The sequence below is a fragment of the Amblyomma mixtum genome, chromosome 4 (genome assembly GCF_055824585.1).
Source record: "Amblyomma mixtum isolate Tamu chromosome 4, ASM5582458v1, whole genome shotgun sequence".
NCBI classification, from domain to species: Eukaryota; Metazoa; Arthropoda; class Arachnida; order Ixodida; family Ixodidae; genus Amblyomma; species Amblyomma mixtum.
The window spans coordinates 156,520,450-156,535,244 of record NC_143015.1 but is presented as its reverse complement, the minus strand read 5'-3'; the positions used below and the strand labels follow the sequence as shown (position 1 = coordinate 156,535,244).

The following is a 14,795-nucleotide window of genomic DNA, read 5'->3' as shown; positions in this document are numbered from 1 at the left end:
GTTTTAAAAGAGCGCAGCAAAACCTTTGTACATTATGCCTACGCCGAATCTCAATTCTTCGTCTTTCTTCAGAAAGGCCGAAACTTCGCGAGTTTCGCAGGCGATTGCATACAGCTCTGCGAAACGGGACTAACTGAGCACTGCAGTGAACTAGAATAGGAGTAGCGGAAAAGGTGAGAGCTGCGATGCCTAGGCGGCGTGAAGTTGGTACTGTTAACTGCCGATAGGGGCGTTGCCATGAAGTTAAAGGCGCTGCTGTGCCACTCCCGAGCAGACGGCGCTGAGACGCTACCACCGCCACCGCTACGTCTGCTAGGGGGTCGTCTGCTCGTTTACGGCTTGAAACGGACAGATAAGTCGAAGCCGGAATCGATAGCACCGCAATGGGCGAAGGTCCACTGCAGTGTTTTGCTACTGATGGGTGGCAGCATTGTCTTCAGTGAACTTGCTGGGAAAGCATATGCAGAAATCTGAAAATTCGAGCTGCAAGGGAGCAGCACACCAGCGCCATTAACTCTATGCGGGTCCCCCTGTCGGCGGTTGATATTTAAGGCTTCCCGCCGCGGCTCTTATTCGCGGACAGAATTTGCGGACAAGTTTTGCGGACACGTATTGCGGACACTTTTTACCGAGGCGACATAGCGATATAATGCTGTCGCATCAATCAGTAATACTTGGTATTTCGAGGGACTTACGGCTGTAAGAACGCAGCTGCTTGGTAAGGTCTAAACCCTGTGCTGCACCTGCTCTTCTCTGGCTCAGAGTGTAGAAAAGACCAGTTTTGAGCTCGTGAAGGCAAGCGAGATGTCTACAGGACATCCAGGCCCAAGCAGCACAGCTATTCGGCCCATTTTTAGAAATGAATGGTCTCACTTGGCCCTTTGTAGGACGTGCCTTTGCCAACACATTTCCAATATTGGGCCGATAAGCTGAACTGGTGAGGTCGGAAGTGCGACGCGCTATTTAACGTCCCCGTTGGCTCTTCGGCGCACTCGCAGGGAGAATTGTCGACCAGCGCCCGCGAGACGCCGGGCTCCACGAGCAGCTACACGCTGCCGACGCCTCTCGTGAGCTCGGCGCTAGCACCGCAGCTGGGCTCCGGCGACGTCGCCGCACAGCAACTGCCTGTCGAAGGCGCCTTTCCCGGCCCCAGTGTTCTGCCACGCTCGGAACACGAACTGGTCGACGTGGAAACGTGAGCTGAACTACTGATATGCTTCTTAACAGAGCAAAGTATAAAAGTATAACGATCGCAGAAGAAACACACCGGCGCATACACATTTATAGTTACATACACTTTATAGTTAAGCCAAAGAAGGTTTAGTTTTTATGGGGATTTGGTTGGTTTATGGGGTTTAACGTTCCAAAGCGACTCAACCTATGAGAGACGCCGTAGGGAATGGCTCCGGAAATTTCGACCACCTGGGTCTCTCTAACGGGCACTGACATCGCACATAACACGGGCCTCTAGAATTTCGCCTCCATCGAAATTCGACCGCCGCGGCCGGGATCGAACCCGCGTCTTTCAGGTCAGCAGCCAGGCACCATAGCCACTACCGCGGCGGCCATTTATATGGGGGTTTAACGTCCCAAAGCGACTCAGGCTATGAGGGACGCCGTAGTGAAGGGCTCCGGAAATTTCGACAACCTTCTTTCTTTGACTTTGGGACCCTCGTCTGTACATTTATGTTGTTTTGTATATTTTTTGGGACCAATAAAACCTGGGGTTCTTTAACTTGCACTGACATCGCACAGTACACGGGCCTCTAGAATTTTTTTCTGGTCTTTTGCTTTCAATCTCTTGTCAGGCAAGCCGAACTTGTGTGTTTTAAAACTCAACTGCGCTTCTTTTCTTAATGTTAGTCAACAGCGATTAGACACACGGATTGAGCACAAAGTACGACGACATGCACGACGACGTGAGCGCATTTGTCGTCGTGTTTTGTGTTCTGTCCGAGCGTCTTAGCGCTGTTGACTAACATGGTGCAGCACCGACTAGCCCGACAGCTGGTCTTACATCTCCTTTCTTTGGGCCTTTCCAGGGAGGACAGACGGATGGGGATGCTGCTCCTGCTGTGCATTCTGCTGCTGTTCCTCATCATCTGCGCTGTCCTCCTTGCGATAATTCTCGTCATGATCGGTTCGTATATAGTAACTGTCACAGTAGAAAGTTTAGCCTGTCCGACTGGATGACGTCGAAGTAACGAGCGTCATTGGACCGTGACGTCATCATTGGCATGCGCCACGTGGTTGTTTGTGCAATGCTATTGTAGATGGCGCTACCAGTCTCAATGTGAGATGTGCTGTTTTCTAGCTGCTGCCACAGATGGCGCTGTGATCTCAGGGTGGTAGCAGACCCCACGAAATCTCCAAACGTGATGAGTAGTTGCTGCCACAGATGGCACTGTGATCTCAGGATGGTAGCAGACCCCACGAAATGTGATGAGTAAGAGCTAACTCTCTTAATATACTGCGAGTATTCAGTGCGTCAGCACTAAGGCTCCCACTGAGCCGAAAAGCCCTTGTCTGTCAGTCAATTTGCGCTATCTCTTTGTGTGCCCACCTGGTTGTGGGCAACCCTGGGCCAACTAGGTCACGTGACCTTGTGGCATCCTCACAACCTTCCCTCCGGATTGTGAGCAAACTGTCCGTCGTGGCAGGTGGCAATTCAATTAATGACTGGTCGCGAGAGGTTGCTCGGGAAGAAGAAACTGGGTCTCGCACGTCCCACAGGTGTCAGCACCTGCCATCACGGAGCAATGGCGTTTTACAGCCAACTATAAATGCAGAGAATCTTTAAAGCCGAGGTTAGAACTGAAACCGAAAACGAAGTGAAAACCTCTGTGCTAGCGCTACTGGTTCGCAATAGGCCTAGCTACGCAAATCGACCACCGTTTCTTTAAACTTTCTGGCAGAATCAAAAAGCGGTGACTGGCGTACAAGGCATACACACTGGCATACAGACTGAGTAGTTTTCAAAAGTAGGCTTTTTGAGAAAAAAAATGATAATTTATTCGCGGTGAGGGCGACGGCGTTGGCGGCCTTCACAACTACAGTAACTAACTACAGTAAATAACTAAAATCTACTGATTATGCTTTTATTTAGCAGTTTGGCGCTTTGTTGAAAGTAAAGTATCGTTGAGGGTCATTACCGTAGCCAATATTAATTATTAGACGTAGAGGAATGAAATAACGCTTGTCGCTACGACTCTGGGAATTACGGCTGTCCAGACGCATGGTCAAGCCCAGAAAATATGGACAAACGCTTCTAGTTCTCACGGTTGCCACCATGTGCCGCGTGGCGCTGAACACTCAACATCACCGCGGGAATTCAGAATTTTTGATACATCCTATTTTATAAGGCCGTCGGAAATCGTTAGTGCTAGCACAGGAAGCATTTTATGGGTCAGATTTTGCAGTCACCTTTGAGTCACCCTTTGAGTCACGTTTTGTTCGCTGCCGGCGGACAACAGGTGGCTCTAGTTGCTGAACATGTCACAGAAAGCTGTGCATGAAAGTCGCGTGGCTGCTGGAAAGTGAGCGCAGCCACGGCTACTTCGGTCCCGCCTGCTCGAGAGGTGCGTCGCATCCCGGCGCGCGAGCCGGAGATGAAGGACAGAATGAGGGTAATTGGTCCGCTCCGCACTACGTCAGCCGGTGGGCGTGGCTATACGGGCTCCGTGGCCGCCGCGCGTCCCTTCGTTGCTTCTGGACAGCTGAAATTTATATAGCATAATAGGAGCGCCAAGGGCCATTAATTTCTCCACGCCTAATAATTGATACCGGCTGCCCTGATGGCCCGCTACAGTTCTCTAATCAAAACCAGTTGAAGTGCTCGTAAAGTTAATTAGCAGATTTCGAGCTAATTACTAAAGTAACCAATTGATTTCACGAGTTATACGACGTTCGCCAATGCTGCCATTAGGATCGGACAGGAATCATCCTATCTTAAAAAGCTTGGTTTCGAAAATTGCGCAGTCTTCCCGCGAACACCGATCTCTTGTCGCCCACGTAACTCCTGTAACGTCGCTGCAGGATAAGTCTACGTTAAGGAGCAAACACGATGACAATGATATATTTTAAACCTTTTTTCGATGACGTGATATAGGAACCTTGATGCACGCCTTATGTAGTGGATGGCGTGAGCGGAAATACAACGTGCTATTCAGCACTGATTTATTTAAAGGCAGACCTTACTTCCTGATTATGTTGCCTCCAATGCAAAACAGAAAGTACAACTTTTTATTTGTTTTTAAATTTCAGAAGAAGGGCCAAGAAAAAGGCTGCACTGGAAATAACGTTGACAAGCAGATAAAAATAACGAAACCTCTATTTAAACAGGCGCCGTGTGTGGTTAGCGCACTTTGAATACGTTAAAGCTGCTTGAAAGTCTTTCATTGCAACATCTACAGGAATTCTTCTGTAGAATAGAAATCTTTATTATTAGTCCACGCACTACAGGCCTTGCATGAATAAACTAAACTTAAGAATTTAAGACAACATGTCTTACATGATTTCTTGTTCAGGAAATTCAGCAAAGCTGTAAGAAAGCTTCAGTGACTAAACTAGCAAACTAGCTTCAATGTTCTGAGCGCTTTAAAAGAAAACTTCTTGGTAGTAGCCTCTCGATGGCTGTTAGCCATTAAAAAAAGAAAAAATCGCTCAAAGCAGCAAAACTATCAGTTTCGTGCCAATCAAATCGACCTCATGTTGATGAAGTAAACTAATGTTCCAAATATGATCATTTTAAAATTAAACATTTATTCAACTCACGTTAGGGGAATACCATAAGCCTGATTTTACCGCGTTGCCAGGGCTCTTTTATATTTATTAATGAAGCCGGTTAGCACACCAGGCGCATACGTGCGAAAAAAAAATCGGAGGCTTGCATTTAACAGGCAGCACTCATACGCAGGTGACAAAACCCCGACAACGACAAGCAGTACGACGGTGACCACAGTGACGCCTACACTACCGCCAACTACCATTACAACGACCACCACAACTCCCACTACAACCACGACAACTACCACAACCACTACTACCACTACAACTACCACGACCACTACAACTACCACGACAACTACAACAACTACCACGACAACCACAACAACTACCACAACCACCACAACCACTACTACCACGACAACCACAACCACCACAACTACCACAACCACCACAACCACCACAACCACCACCACAACTACCACAACAACTACCACAACCACCACAACCACTACTACCACGACAACCACAACTACCACAACCACCACAACCACCACAACCACCACAACCACCACAACTACCACAACCACCACAACTACCACCACCACTACAACCACCACCACTACAACCACATCTACGTCAACCAGAGGCCCATCAAGTAAGTTGCATTAGTTTCGTCTCTTCGAAGCGCAGCGCTGATGGTAGCTAAACAAGAACAGTGATGAGACATGGTCCTGTATAGCCAAATCGAGCACTCTAGAGTTAATACGAAAGTATCCTTAAACCTTGCACACAATACGACCGTCATGCACCCTAACCGAAGCCTAAAAGTGGAAATGTTCCGGATCAAGCAAAATTCTAGTTTTCTGGCGAGAAATGCTTTGACATTTCAGCACCGCATTAACGTTATCACGAGCATGAACATGCCACGTTCCTCCAAACATATATTTTTACGCGCACCTGCATCGCTCAAGGTCTTTTTACGCGATATGAGTGTCATGACTCACTATTAATTAGGCAAATTAAAGAATGTAACTTAGAATAGAAAATAGAATATTTCAGTGTATTACACAAGAGAATTCTAGAATTTATCGCCCTTAAAACAAAGAACAGGACTCAGTGCTCAGGACACGTGCTCTCTCCAAGGTACAATGCATCCATTTACCCAGGAGCACTCTAGTAGGATACAACTTAAAAAAAACTGCAATTGCTAACACTGGACCACGTTCCGCGGAGTCTTGCATTACTCCGCTAGCATATCCCAACAGTAAACGAAACCAACGTTTAATGTTCGACTTTATTAAACGAGCCATTTACCAAAATTTCAGAGCTTATATTTTTTTTCTGGTAACTGGCTTCTTCTTTAGGTGACAAGAAAATTTTTAACAACGCACTACTTTTTTGTCATGGAACAATTCTGTGCGGCGGCCCTAAATATGGGTGAAACTTCAGTGCAGATTTAAAGGTGCGCTAAAGAGGAATCTGAAGTCGTCTTTCTACAGCGGGAACTCGATCTACACGATCCGAGCATTCTTCGAAACTTCGAATTATTAAGGCGAAAGCCTTTAATGCCTCATACTGTCGTTAGCAGCCGTGTCGGCAGCCGTGTCGGCAGATGTGTCCGCATTTTGACGAGTGCCCACCGAGATATGTGAGACAGTTACTTGCGTAACTTCCTTTCCTCAAACACAATTTTCAGTTTCTTAGGGCCCCCCCCCCCTTTCTCTTTTTTCTTTCACTCCCACTTCCTCCCTTCCTGTACGGTGCGGTTCAGGTGTCCACCAAGATGACATAGAATTGCTGCGCCATTTCCTTTCCTCAAAAAGCGTTGCGTTCAAAGGGCTAGGCATCGCGCCGAACGGGTGGTGGCGTTCCGTGGACTCCCTGACAGCTCTACAACACGCTGTCGCGTTCCACTCCTAAAGGCGAAGCTTAAGCGTCATTAATTAGCAGTTAATTATATTTAGTCATGAATCGATACTTAGCCATTATTAGCAATTTGTAATTGCTTCGTCATCAATTATGTGTGACGTCATCCAGTCATGACGTCACCAGTGCCACACAGGCAAAGTGGTGCGGAAAACGCTTTCGCCTTTATGCACTTTAGACAGTCAAAGTGCCCCCTGAAATTTTTTTCCCGTGCGGCCAATTTCCATAATTTAAATCGGATTCAACGTCACGGCTCCCACCTTTTTTTGAACTCACCGCCGACGGTAGGAGGAGTCAACCAACCTTACAGCCAGTCCCGTGGCGGCTTGCCGCTCTGCCATCGGCGGAGTGATACGTAGCGATCGGCGAAAGCAAACAGCCCACGCGTATTTTTATTTCCGTGGGCCTAATTTGTTGCTATGTAGCCTCTGACTGGATTTGTTTATTCACGGAAACCGAAAAAATTCAGGGGGCACTTAATTGACCTAAAGTGCGGTGAGACGAAAGCCTTAAGCGCGGTGTTGCTGCTTGTATCACTGATGTGTTGTTAAGATGTTAAGCTTCGCCTCTAAGAGTGAAACGCGACAGCGTCTTGCAACGCTGCCAGGGAGTCGCCATCGCCCGTACTGTTCTACTCCTTGCTCGTCGGTAAATTGGTTTTTGAGGAAAGGAAATGTATCTGTCTCGCATACCTCGGTGGACACCTGAACCTCGCCGCAACGGGAAGGGAGGAAGATGGGAGTGAACAAAGACACCGCATTCACTAGACGCGCCTTTGTTCATTCCAAACCATCGAGCTGGCATGGCGGAGTGCTAGCGTGCTTGTCTCGCACTCCGGAGACCGGGGTTCGATTCCCGAACTCGATCAATTTCCTATTCGGTTTTATTTATTTATCTGGCCTGACTAGAAAGGTTGATTAGGCTACTTGGGTAAATAAGCAATAAATTAAACTCATTCCCCTTACTTGGAGCATCACTATAACGATCCCTTTCATTGGTTGCATGGTTAGTAGCCAAAGTACAATTGGCCCTGTTTGAAATTCGCGCACTGTGACGTCATGACCGTTTCGACCAATTGAAAAGCGTGACATTTCTGTCGACAACTCCTGCTTGCAACGATGAGGCATTAAAGGCTTCCGCCTTAAAAACAAAAAAAATTACGAGGAACTTTAGCGGCTAAAGTGGTGAAAGGCGAAATCCTCAGTGCTGCATTCTGCTACGCGATTGTTCACTTCACATTCTGTTGGTGCATTAATTAACTGCCAATTAATGACACTTAAGCTTCGCCTTTAGGAGTGGAACGCGACAGCGTGTTGTAGCGCTGCCACGGAGTCCAAGGAACACCACCACCCGTTCGGCGCGATGCGTTGCCCTTTGAACGCAACGCTTTTTGAGGAAAGGAAATGGGGCTGTAATTCTCTGCCATCTCGGTGGACACCTGAGCCGCACCGTACAGGAAGGGAGGAAGTGTGAGTGAAAGAAGAAAGAGGGGCCGTAATGAAGAAAATGAAAACTGTATTTGAGGAAAGGAAATTACGTAGCATATCTCAGTAGACACTAGACGAAAATTGTATTTGAGGAAAGGAAGTTGCACAGTAACTGCCTCACATATTTCGGTGGACACCCGTCAAAATTCGCGCGCGGTGACATCACGACAATTTGGACCAATCTGGAACGCGGACAAATACGCCTTGCTCGTCGGTAAATTGGTTTCTGAGGAAAGGAAATGTATCTGTCTCTCATAACTCGGTGGACTCCTAAACCTCGCCGTAACGAGAAGGGAGGAAGATGGGAGTGAACGAAGACACCGTATTCAGTAGACGCACCTTTGTTCATTCCAAACAATCGAGCTAGCATGGCGGAGTGGTAGCGTGCTCGACTCTCGCACTCCGGAGACCGGGGCACGATTCCCAAGCTCGGCCAATTTCCTACTTGGTTTTATTTATTTATCTGGTCTGACTAGAAAAGTTAATTAGGCTAATTGGTTAAGTAAGCAATTAACTAAACTCAAACTTACTTGGAGCATCACTATACGATTCCTTTAATTGGTTGCATGGTTAGTAGGCAAAGTACAATTGGCCCCGTTTGAAATTCGCGCACTGTGACGTCACGACCGTTTCGACCAATTGAAAAGCGTGACATTTCTGTCGACAGCTCCTGCTTACAACGATGAGGCATTAACGGCTTCCGCCTTAAAATTCAGGGGGACACTAGCTTTAAGCGCAGTGTGTCTGCTTGTGTCACTGGTGTGTGGTTAAGATATCGTTTGGCCTCTAAGAGTGGAACGCGACAGCGTCTCGCAACGCTGCCAGGGTGTCCACAGAACGCCATCGCCCGTTTGACTCTACGCCTTGCTCGACGGTAAATTGGTTTTTGAGGAAAGAATATGTATCTGCCTCGCATATCTCTGTGCACACCTGAGGGAGGAAGATGGGAGTGAACGAAGACTCCGTATTTGCTAGACGCACCTTTGTTCATTCCAAACTATCGAGCTGGCATGGCGGAGTGGTTAGTGTGCTCGTCTCCCAGTCCTGAGACCCTGGTTCGATTCCCCAATTCGACCAATTTCCTACTCGGTTTTATTTATCTGGTCTGACTAGAAAGGTCAATTAGGCTAATTGGTCTGTACCATTGTTCTAATTGCATCCATCACGTCCTGTTACTCACCTGTCAAGTGATGGAACTCTCAGAATGTTCGACACAATATCTAGGAAACGTCTAGAAACGTCTAATTATTAATGGTTTCGTTTGGTTTATGGTGTTTAACGTCCCAAAGCGACTCAGGCTATGAGAGACGCCGTAGTGAAGGGCTCCGGAAATTTCGACCGCCTGGGGTTCTTTAACGTGCTCTGACATCGCACAGTACACGGGCTTCCAGAATTTCGCCTCCATAGAAATTCAACCGCCGCGGCCGAGATCGAACCCGCGTCTTTCAGGTCAGCAGCCGAGCACCATAACCACTGAGCCACTGCAGTGGGGTGCTAATCATTAAGGATGGTTTATGATAGATAAGCATGACTTGCACATTTTGTGATACTAGTTACTGTATGGTTAGTGATAGTTAACGTGACCTTAACTAGTACACTGATTAATTAGTGTTAGTTAAGGTACAGGCGCAGTGCACAGTCCGACATGCCACTTCTTAAGTACAATGATATAATCATGAAATCACTTTATATCATGTTCGGGTGTCTTTCGATTGCACCCGATTAAGTATCGATAGGCTATTGATTGACATATGCGCATATAAGGCATGCATCCGAAACGCGGACACATTTGCTAACACGTCTTGGTCACCACAGAATGAAGCATTAAAGGCTTTCACCTTAATAAAAGCCGAAGCGAAGCCGCCACGCAACTGCCTGAAAGGCACTCCGCGCGTTAGTTGACTCCTCCTACCGTCCGCGGCGGTATAAAAAAAAGGGCTGGAGCCGGGACGTGTAGCCCGATTTAAATTACGGAAATCGGCCGCACTGGGCAATATTCGAAGTTTATACTATTGCTCGGAACGTGTGGATCGAGTTCCCGCGGTAAAATGACGAGTTTAGATTCCTCTCTATACACCTGTAAGTTGTATCCGACTATCATCATCATCATCATCACCAGCCTGACTACACCCATTGCAGGGCAAAGGCCTCTCCCATGTCTCTCCAATTAACCCTGTCCTTTGTGAGTTGCCGCCACTGTATCCCCGCAAACTTCTTAATCTCATCCGCCCACCTAAATATCTGTACGTCCGTACAGCTGTACAGTCGGCTGTTATAGTCACTGTCGTCATAGACCCACGACCCTATCAGCTGTTATAGTCAAAGACGTCATAGGCCTATAACCCTATCCGACTATAAGCCAAGTTGATCACTGTCCCAGACCTCATGGTCTCAGCATTCATGGGTGTACGACGAGGTCGTGATGTCACTGAAGGTGATAAACGTTGCTGTGAAGCCTTCCTAGCATTTAGTTCCCTTGCTGACGTCACGGCACTGGCTGGCGCGTGTGGACCAGTCAGGCCGGCCAAGCTGGTGTACCCCCTGGTGTGCACGGTGAGCTCGGCGTCGTACAGGGAGAACACCAACCTGCCCAGAGACGGGCTCTGCGGGTACATCTTCTACGAGTCGCTCTACAAGGGCGGCCTCAACTTCCTGACGAGGGCGCCGTCTCGGGACCTGCTCTACTTCACCGACCGGGCGAGGTCGAACACCCAGACAGAGTTCGGCGTGTCCTTCGCCATCGAGTGAGTGCGCGTGCATGGCGCCTTCGTTGCAGCGTCGGCCGTACAGCTGTACAGTCGGCTGTTATAGTCAGTGACGTCATAGACCCATGACCCTATCAGCTGTTATGGTCAATGGCGTCATAGGCCTATAACCCTATCAGCTGCTATAGTCAAAGACGTCATAGCTCCATCACCCTATCAGCTGCTATAGTAGCAGACGTCATAGACCCATCACCCTATCGGCTGCTATAGTCAAAGACGTCATAGCCCCATCACCCTATCAGCTGCTATAGTCAAAGACGTCATAGACCCATCACCCTATTGGCTGCTATAGTCAAAGACGTCATAGCCCCGTGACCCTATTAGCTACTATAGTCGAAAACGTCATAGGCCCATGGCCCTAAAGATGATATAGTCAAAGACGTCATAGGCCCATGACCCTATCACCTGCAATAATCATATACGCCATAATCCCATGGCCCTGTCAGCTGTTATAGTCAGTGATATCATATACCCATTACCCCATCAGCTGCTATAGTCAAAGACGTCATCCTATCAGCTGGTATAGTCAAAGACGTCATAGCCCCATGACCCTATCACCTGCTCTGGTCAGCGACGTAATAGGCCCATAACCCTACCAGCTGCTGTAGTCAAAGACATCATAGGCCCAAGACCCTAGCACCTGCAATAGTCGAATACGTCATAGGCCCATGATCCTATCACCTGTTATAGTCAGAGGCGTCATAGCCCCATGACCCTATACCCCCGACGCCGCAGGCAACCATATTTCTAAACCATTCTTCGGCATCCATCTTGCCATTGGGGTTGGAGCAGCAGGGTCCCAATTGGTGAATTTCACCGAGGCAGGTTACTGCGCATGCGCGGCAGGTTGAAGAAACTCTTAGTGTCCTGAGTCAAGTAGGAAACAGCGAAAAGTTCTCTGGCAGAGGAACAAAGGAATCAATAAAAAAATCTTTACATTCACAGCACCTGTCCTCCCGTAGTCAGTATCGATTGCATTCCCGTTTGTTTTTACGTTCTTTATTAAATGCCATTTCTGTGCCCCTCGGCCGATGCAAATCATGGCGGGAGTGTGACCACACACACCATTGCCAGGGCGGCCGAGGCGAACGCTGAATTGTTCTCCGCAGTCTGCCGTGAGCCATCTGCAACAAACTCTCTGTTTCGAGTTCTGAACTTACAATTTAGTCGAGCAACTGGAATTTAAAGTTCCTGGGAGACTTGCTAATAGGTACAGAAGTGCTTAGAACAGCTCTAGCCCTCTTTGCATTCCATTAACTGGCACATCCTCAGTGGTAGCGTCTAACAAATTAAAAATTGAGAAAGTTCAGAAACTTGCTTCCCGTTTTATTTTCAATAAATATCGCCGAACTGATTCACCGACCGAATTATGTAAATTAGCAAACCTTAAAAGTTTAGAATACCGCACTAAGGTAGATACGCTGAACTTTCTTTACCTTTTAATCCATGGCCACTTGAATATCCACACATCACCATATTTTACAATACACCCTAATGAAACATCAAGACATCGCCATTCCATGTATATTCCTGTGCCGCGTTCTTATAACGATTGTTTTAAGTACAGTTTTTTTCCTCGTGTTATTAAAGAATGGAACATGCTGCCAGAGTCCATTGTAAATATTAACCCCCTCGACGCCTTTCTAGAATGCCTAAAATCTTACCTGGACCGTAGTACATCAATGTAATAGTTTTGCCTCAGCACTTGCATGCGTTATTCTTAGCTACTGTTTGATTTTTCCTTTGTTTTTTTGTGTCGATATCGCAGTTGTGAAATGTACCTCGTTTTGAATGTGAATTTATTAAGTTTTCCACTCCTGTAATAGCCTGAGAAAAGCTGACAGTATTAATGAATGAATGAATGAATGAATGAATGAATGAATGAATGAACGAATGAATGAATGAATGAATGAATGAATGAATGAATGAATGAATGAATGAATGAAAAAAAAAACTCCTTACTTTGAGGGCTCAGCATAGAATCCGCTCCGTTAGAGCATAGGTAGACAAAATGAACGCAATAAGTACCTGCACTTCTAATAAAACAAAACTGAAAGCGCCGAACAATAGAAACTCTTTGTTGTGGCGACATGTAATTCTTAGGTGTGAATTGTCAGTGCGTGCTAGTAAATTTTTTGAAGAACCGGAGTGGGTTTACTTGGTTGGAATGTACTGACATGAGGATATGCTTGTTCAGGAAATCTGACATTTTATGAGCTCGTGTTTGAGTCTCATAATTTACACGAAGGTGTTCTTTATAATAAGGGAGTAATTACTCATTGGCATCCACCCGAGCGCAGCCATACGGCTACAAAGAAAAGCTATACAGCTTTCTCAGAAACTTCGTAGTTAAAGAAAAATTCGTCCTGGTCCGGGGTTCGAACCCAGGACCACCGCTACACCGGAGCAGTCGCTCTACCAATTGAGCTAACCAGGACGGCAAGCTTATGGTAGGACGAGAGCGAATTGATCAATAACTCGAAGTGGGAACTGTGTTGGTCAAATGTTTAGGGGAATCCCCCAAGGTGGAGTAGATTTGTAATAAGGGAGTAATTACTCATTGGCATCCACCCGAGCGCAGCCATACGGCTACAAAGAAAAGCTATACAGCTTTCTCAGAAACTTCGTAGTTAGTGCTGGCATAAAGGTGTTCTTTATGCCAGCACTATTGGAGATTGTGAGAGTGGCATTGGCAGAGGTATTAATGGACGGAGGTTGCAGGGTTATATTTGGACTGGTGATTGATGGTCACCGGTGAAAATCTCTGCACATAGTGTTCCATATTCCCGAAACTAATTTTCCCTAACTCAATTGTTGAAAATTAATCCTTTAGAAGAATACTTACCACTCTGATTACATAATGATCGCTTTTGTATTTTATTGTAGTGTTGTTTTCTCCACGTACTAGTATTGTTCTTAAACTATTTTATTAATCTGTTCCGTGTTAATTTTGCTCACTACTTTTTATCCTGCCTCAGTTGTTCTATAGTTTTGTATGAATTGTGCTTTGTTTATTTTTCTTGTTATCAACTGCCCTTCCCCTCTGAAATGTACTCGGTACCCTGAGGGTATCACAAATAAATAAATAAATAAATAAATAAATAAATAAATAAATAAATAAATAAATATATAAAAGAGGTTATGCTTTCGATTACTGGCTTTAATAAGTTGTTTTTTCTTTTCCTAACTTATTCGTTCAACTGCCAACATTATATGGTCCTGGGTCACCATTTTCTACGCGTTGCTATTTATCGTTTTTTTAGCTTATTTTTCTGTGCTAAAACTCCTTTGTGCGATGTTTTATGACTGTTTGCTTTGTTTTATATCCCTGTTATATGATGGATTGTGCACCTCTGAATACATGATAAATGATAATAATAACGCTGATGTTGCTATATATTCTGCTTCACTAACATCTCTACCTCAGCAACGCCGACCTGATGACCGAATACACCACCCCACCTTTCGATCAGGCCATCGACCGGATGGTGAACACCAAGGTCCTTCACTTCGGTGTGCTGGACATGCACCTGCACATGACGTCGAGCCCGATGTTGATGAACGCGCTGATGGTACTCAAGGTCTGTGGTGCCCTCTCACGGCCACTAATTGCATCTATATTAGTACGCTATAAACCTAGCAAGCTTATCGGATGTTATATACGTATGTTGACTGAAGCAACCAGTGCATATCAAGTGCTTACTGTCGACATACACTTGCTGCTCCAGTCGGGCATGTACAGTCGGGGACAAAAGTCTCCGGACCACGTGTTCCTCTAACGAAGCCGATAGCTCTGCTGTTAGTCGGCGGCTGGTGACCACACTTGTGGAGGTAAAAGTTAAATTTTTGTTCTTTCATCTCCACAAGTGCGGTCGCCAGGCGTTGTCTG

At 46.4% G+C, this 14,795-nt stretch overlaps 2 protein-coding genes across 4 annotated transcripts in view; both read left to right on the top strand.

Moving 5' to 3' along the window:
* The first annotated feature begins 974 nt into the window (after positions 1 to 974).
* LOC149348901 (uncharacterized) lies at positions 975 to 10,889 on the top strand. The gene is made up of 4 exons (XM_089541863.1): positions 975 to 1,195; positions 2,043 to 2,140; positions 4,916 to 5,383; positions 10,657 to 10,889. The coding sequence occupies exons 2-4, from the start codon at positions 2,056 to 2,058 to the stop codon at positions 10,887 to 10,889; spliced, it is 786 nt and encodes a 261-aa protein (XP_089397989.1). The 5' UTR covers positions 975 to 1,195; positions 2,043 to 2,055.
* The window catches only part of LOC149348900 (uncharacterized), a 26,822-nt gene continuing 22,781 nt past the window's right edge, over positions 10,755 to 14,795 (top strand). For 2 of the 3 annotated variants that reach the window (XM_089541022.1, XM_089541021.1), the window contains exons 1-2: positions 10,755 to 10,885; positions 14,334 to 14,487. In XM_089541022.1, the coding sequence (XP_089397148.1) occupies positions 14,347 to 14,487 (141 nt within the window). In that variant the 5' untranslated portion in view covers positions 10,755 to 10,885; positions 14,334 to 14,346. The remainder of the gene's footprint in view (positions 10,886 to 14,333; positions 14,488 to 14,795) is intronic. The other variant, XM_089541023.1, reaches the window with a different exon arrangement.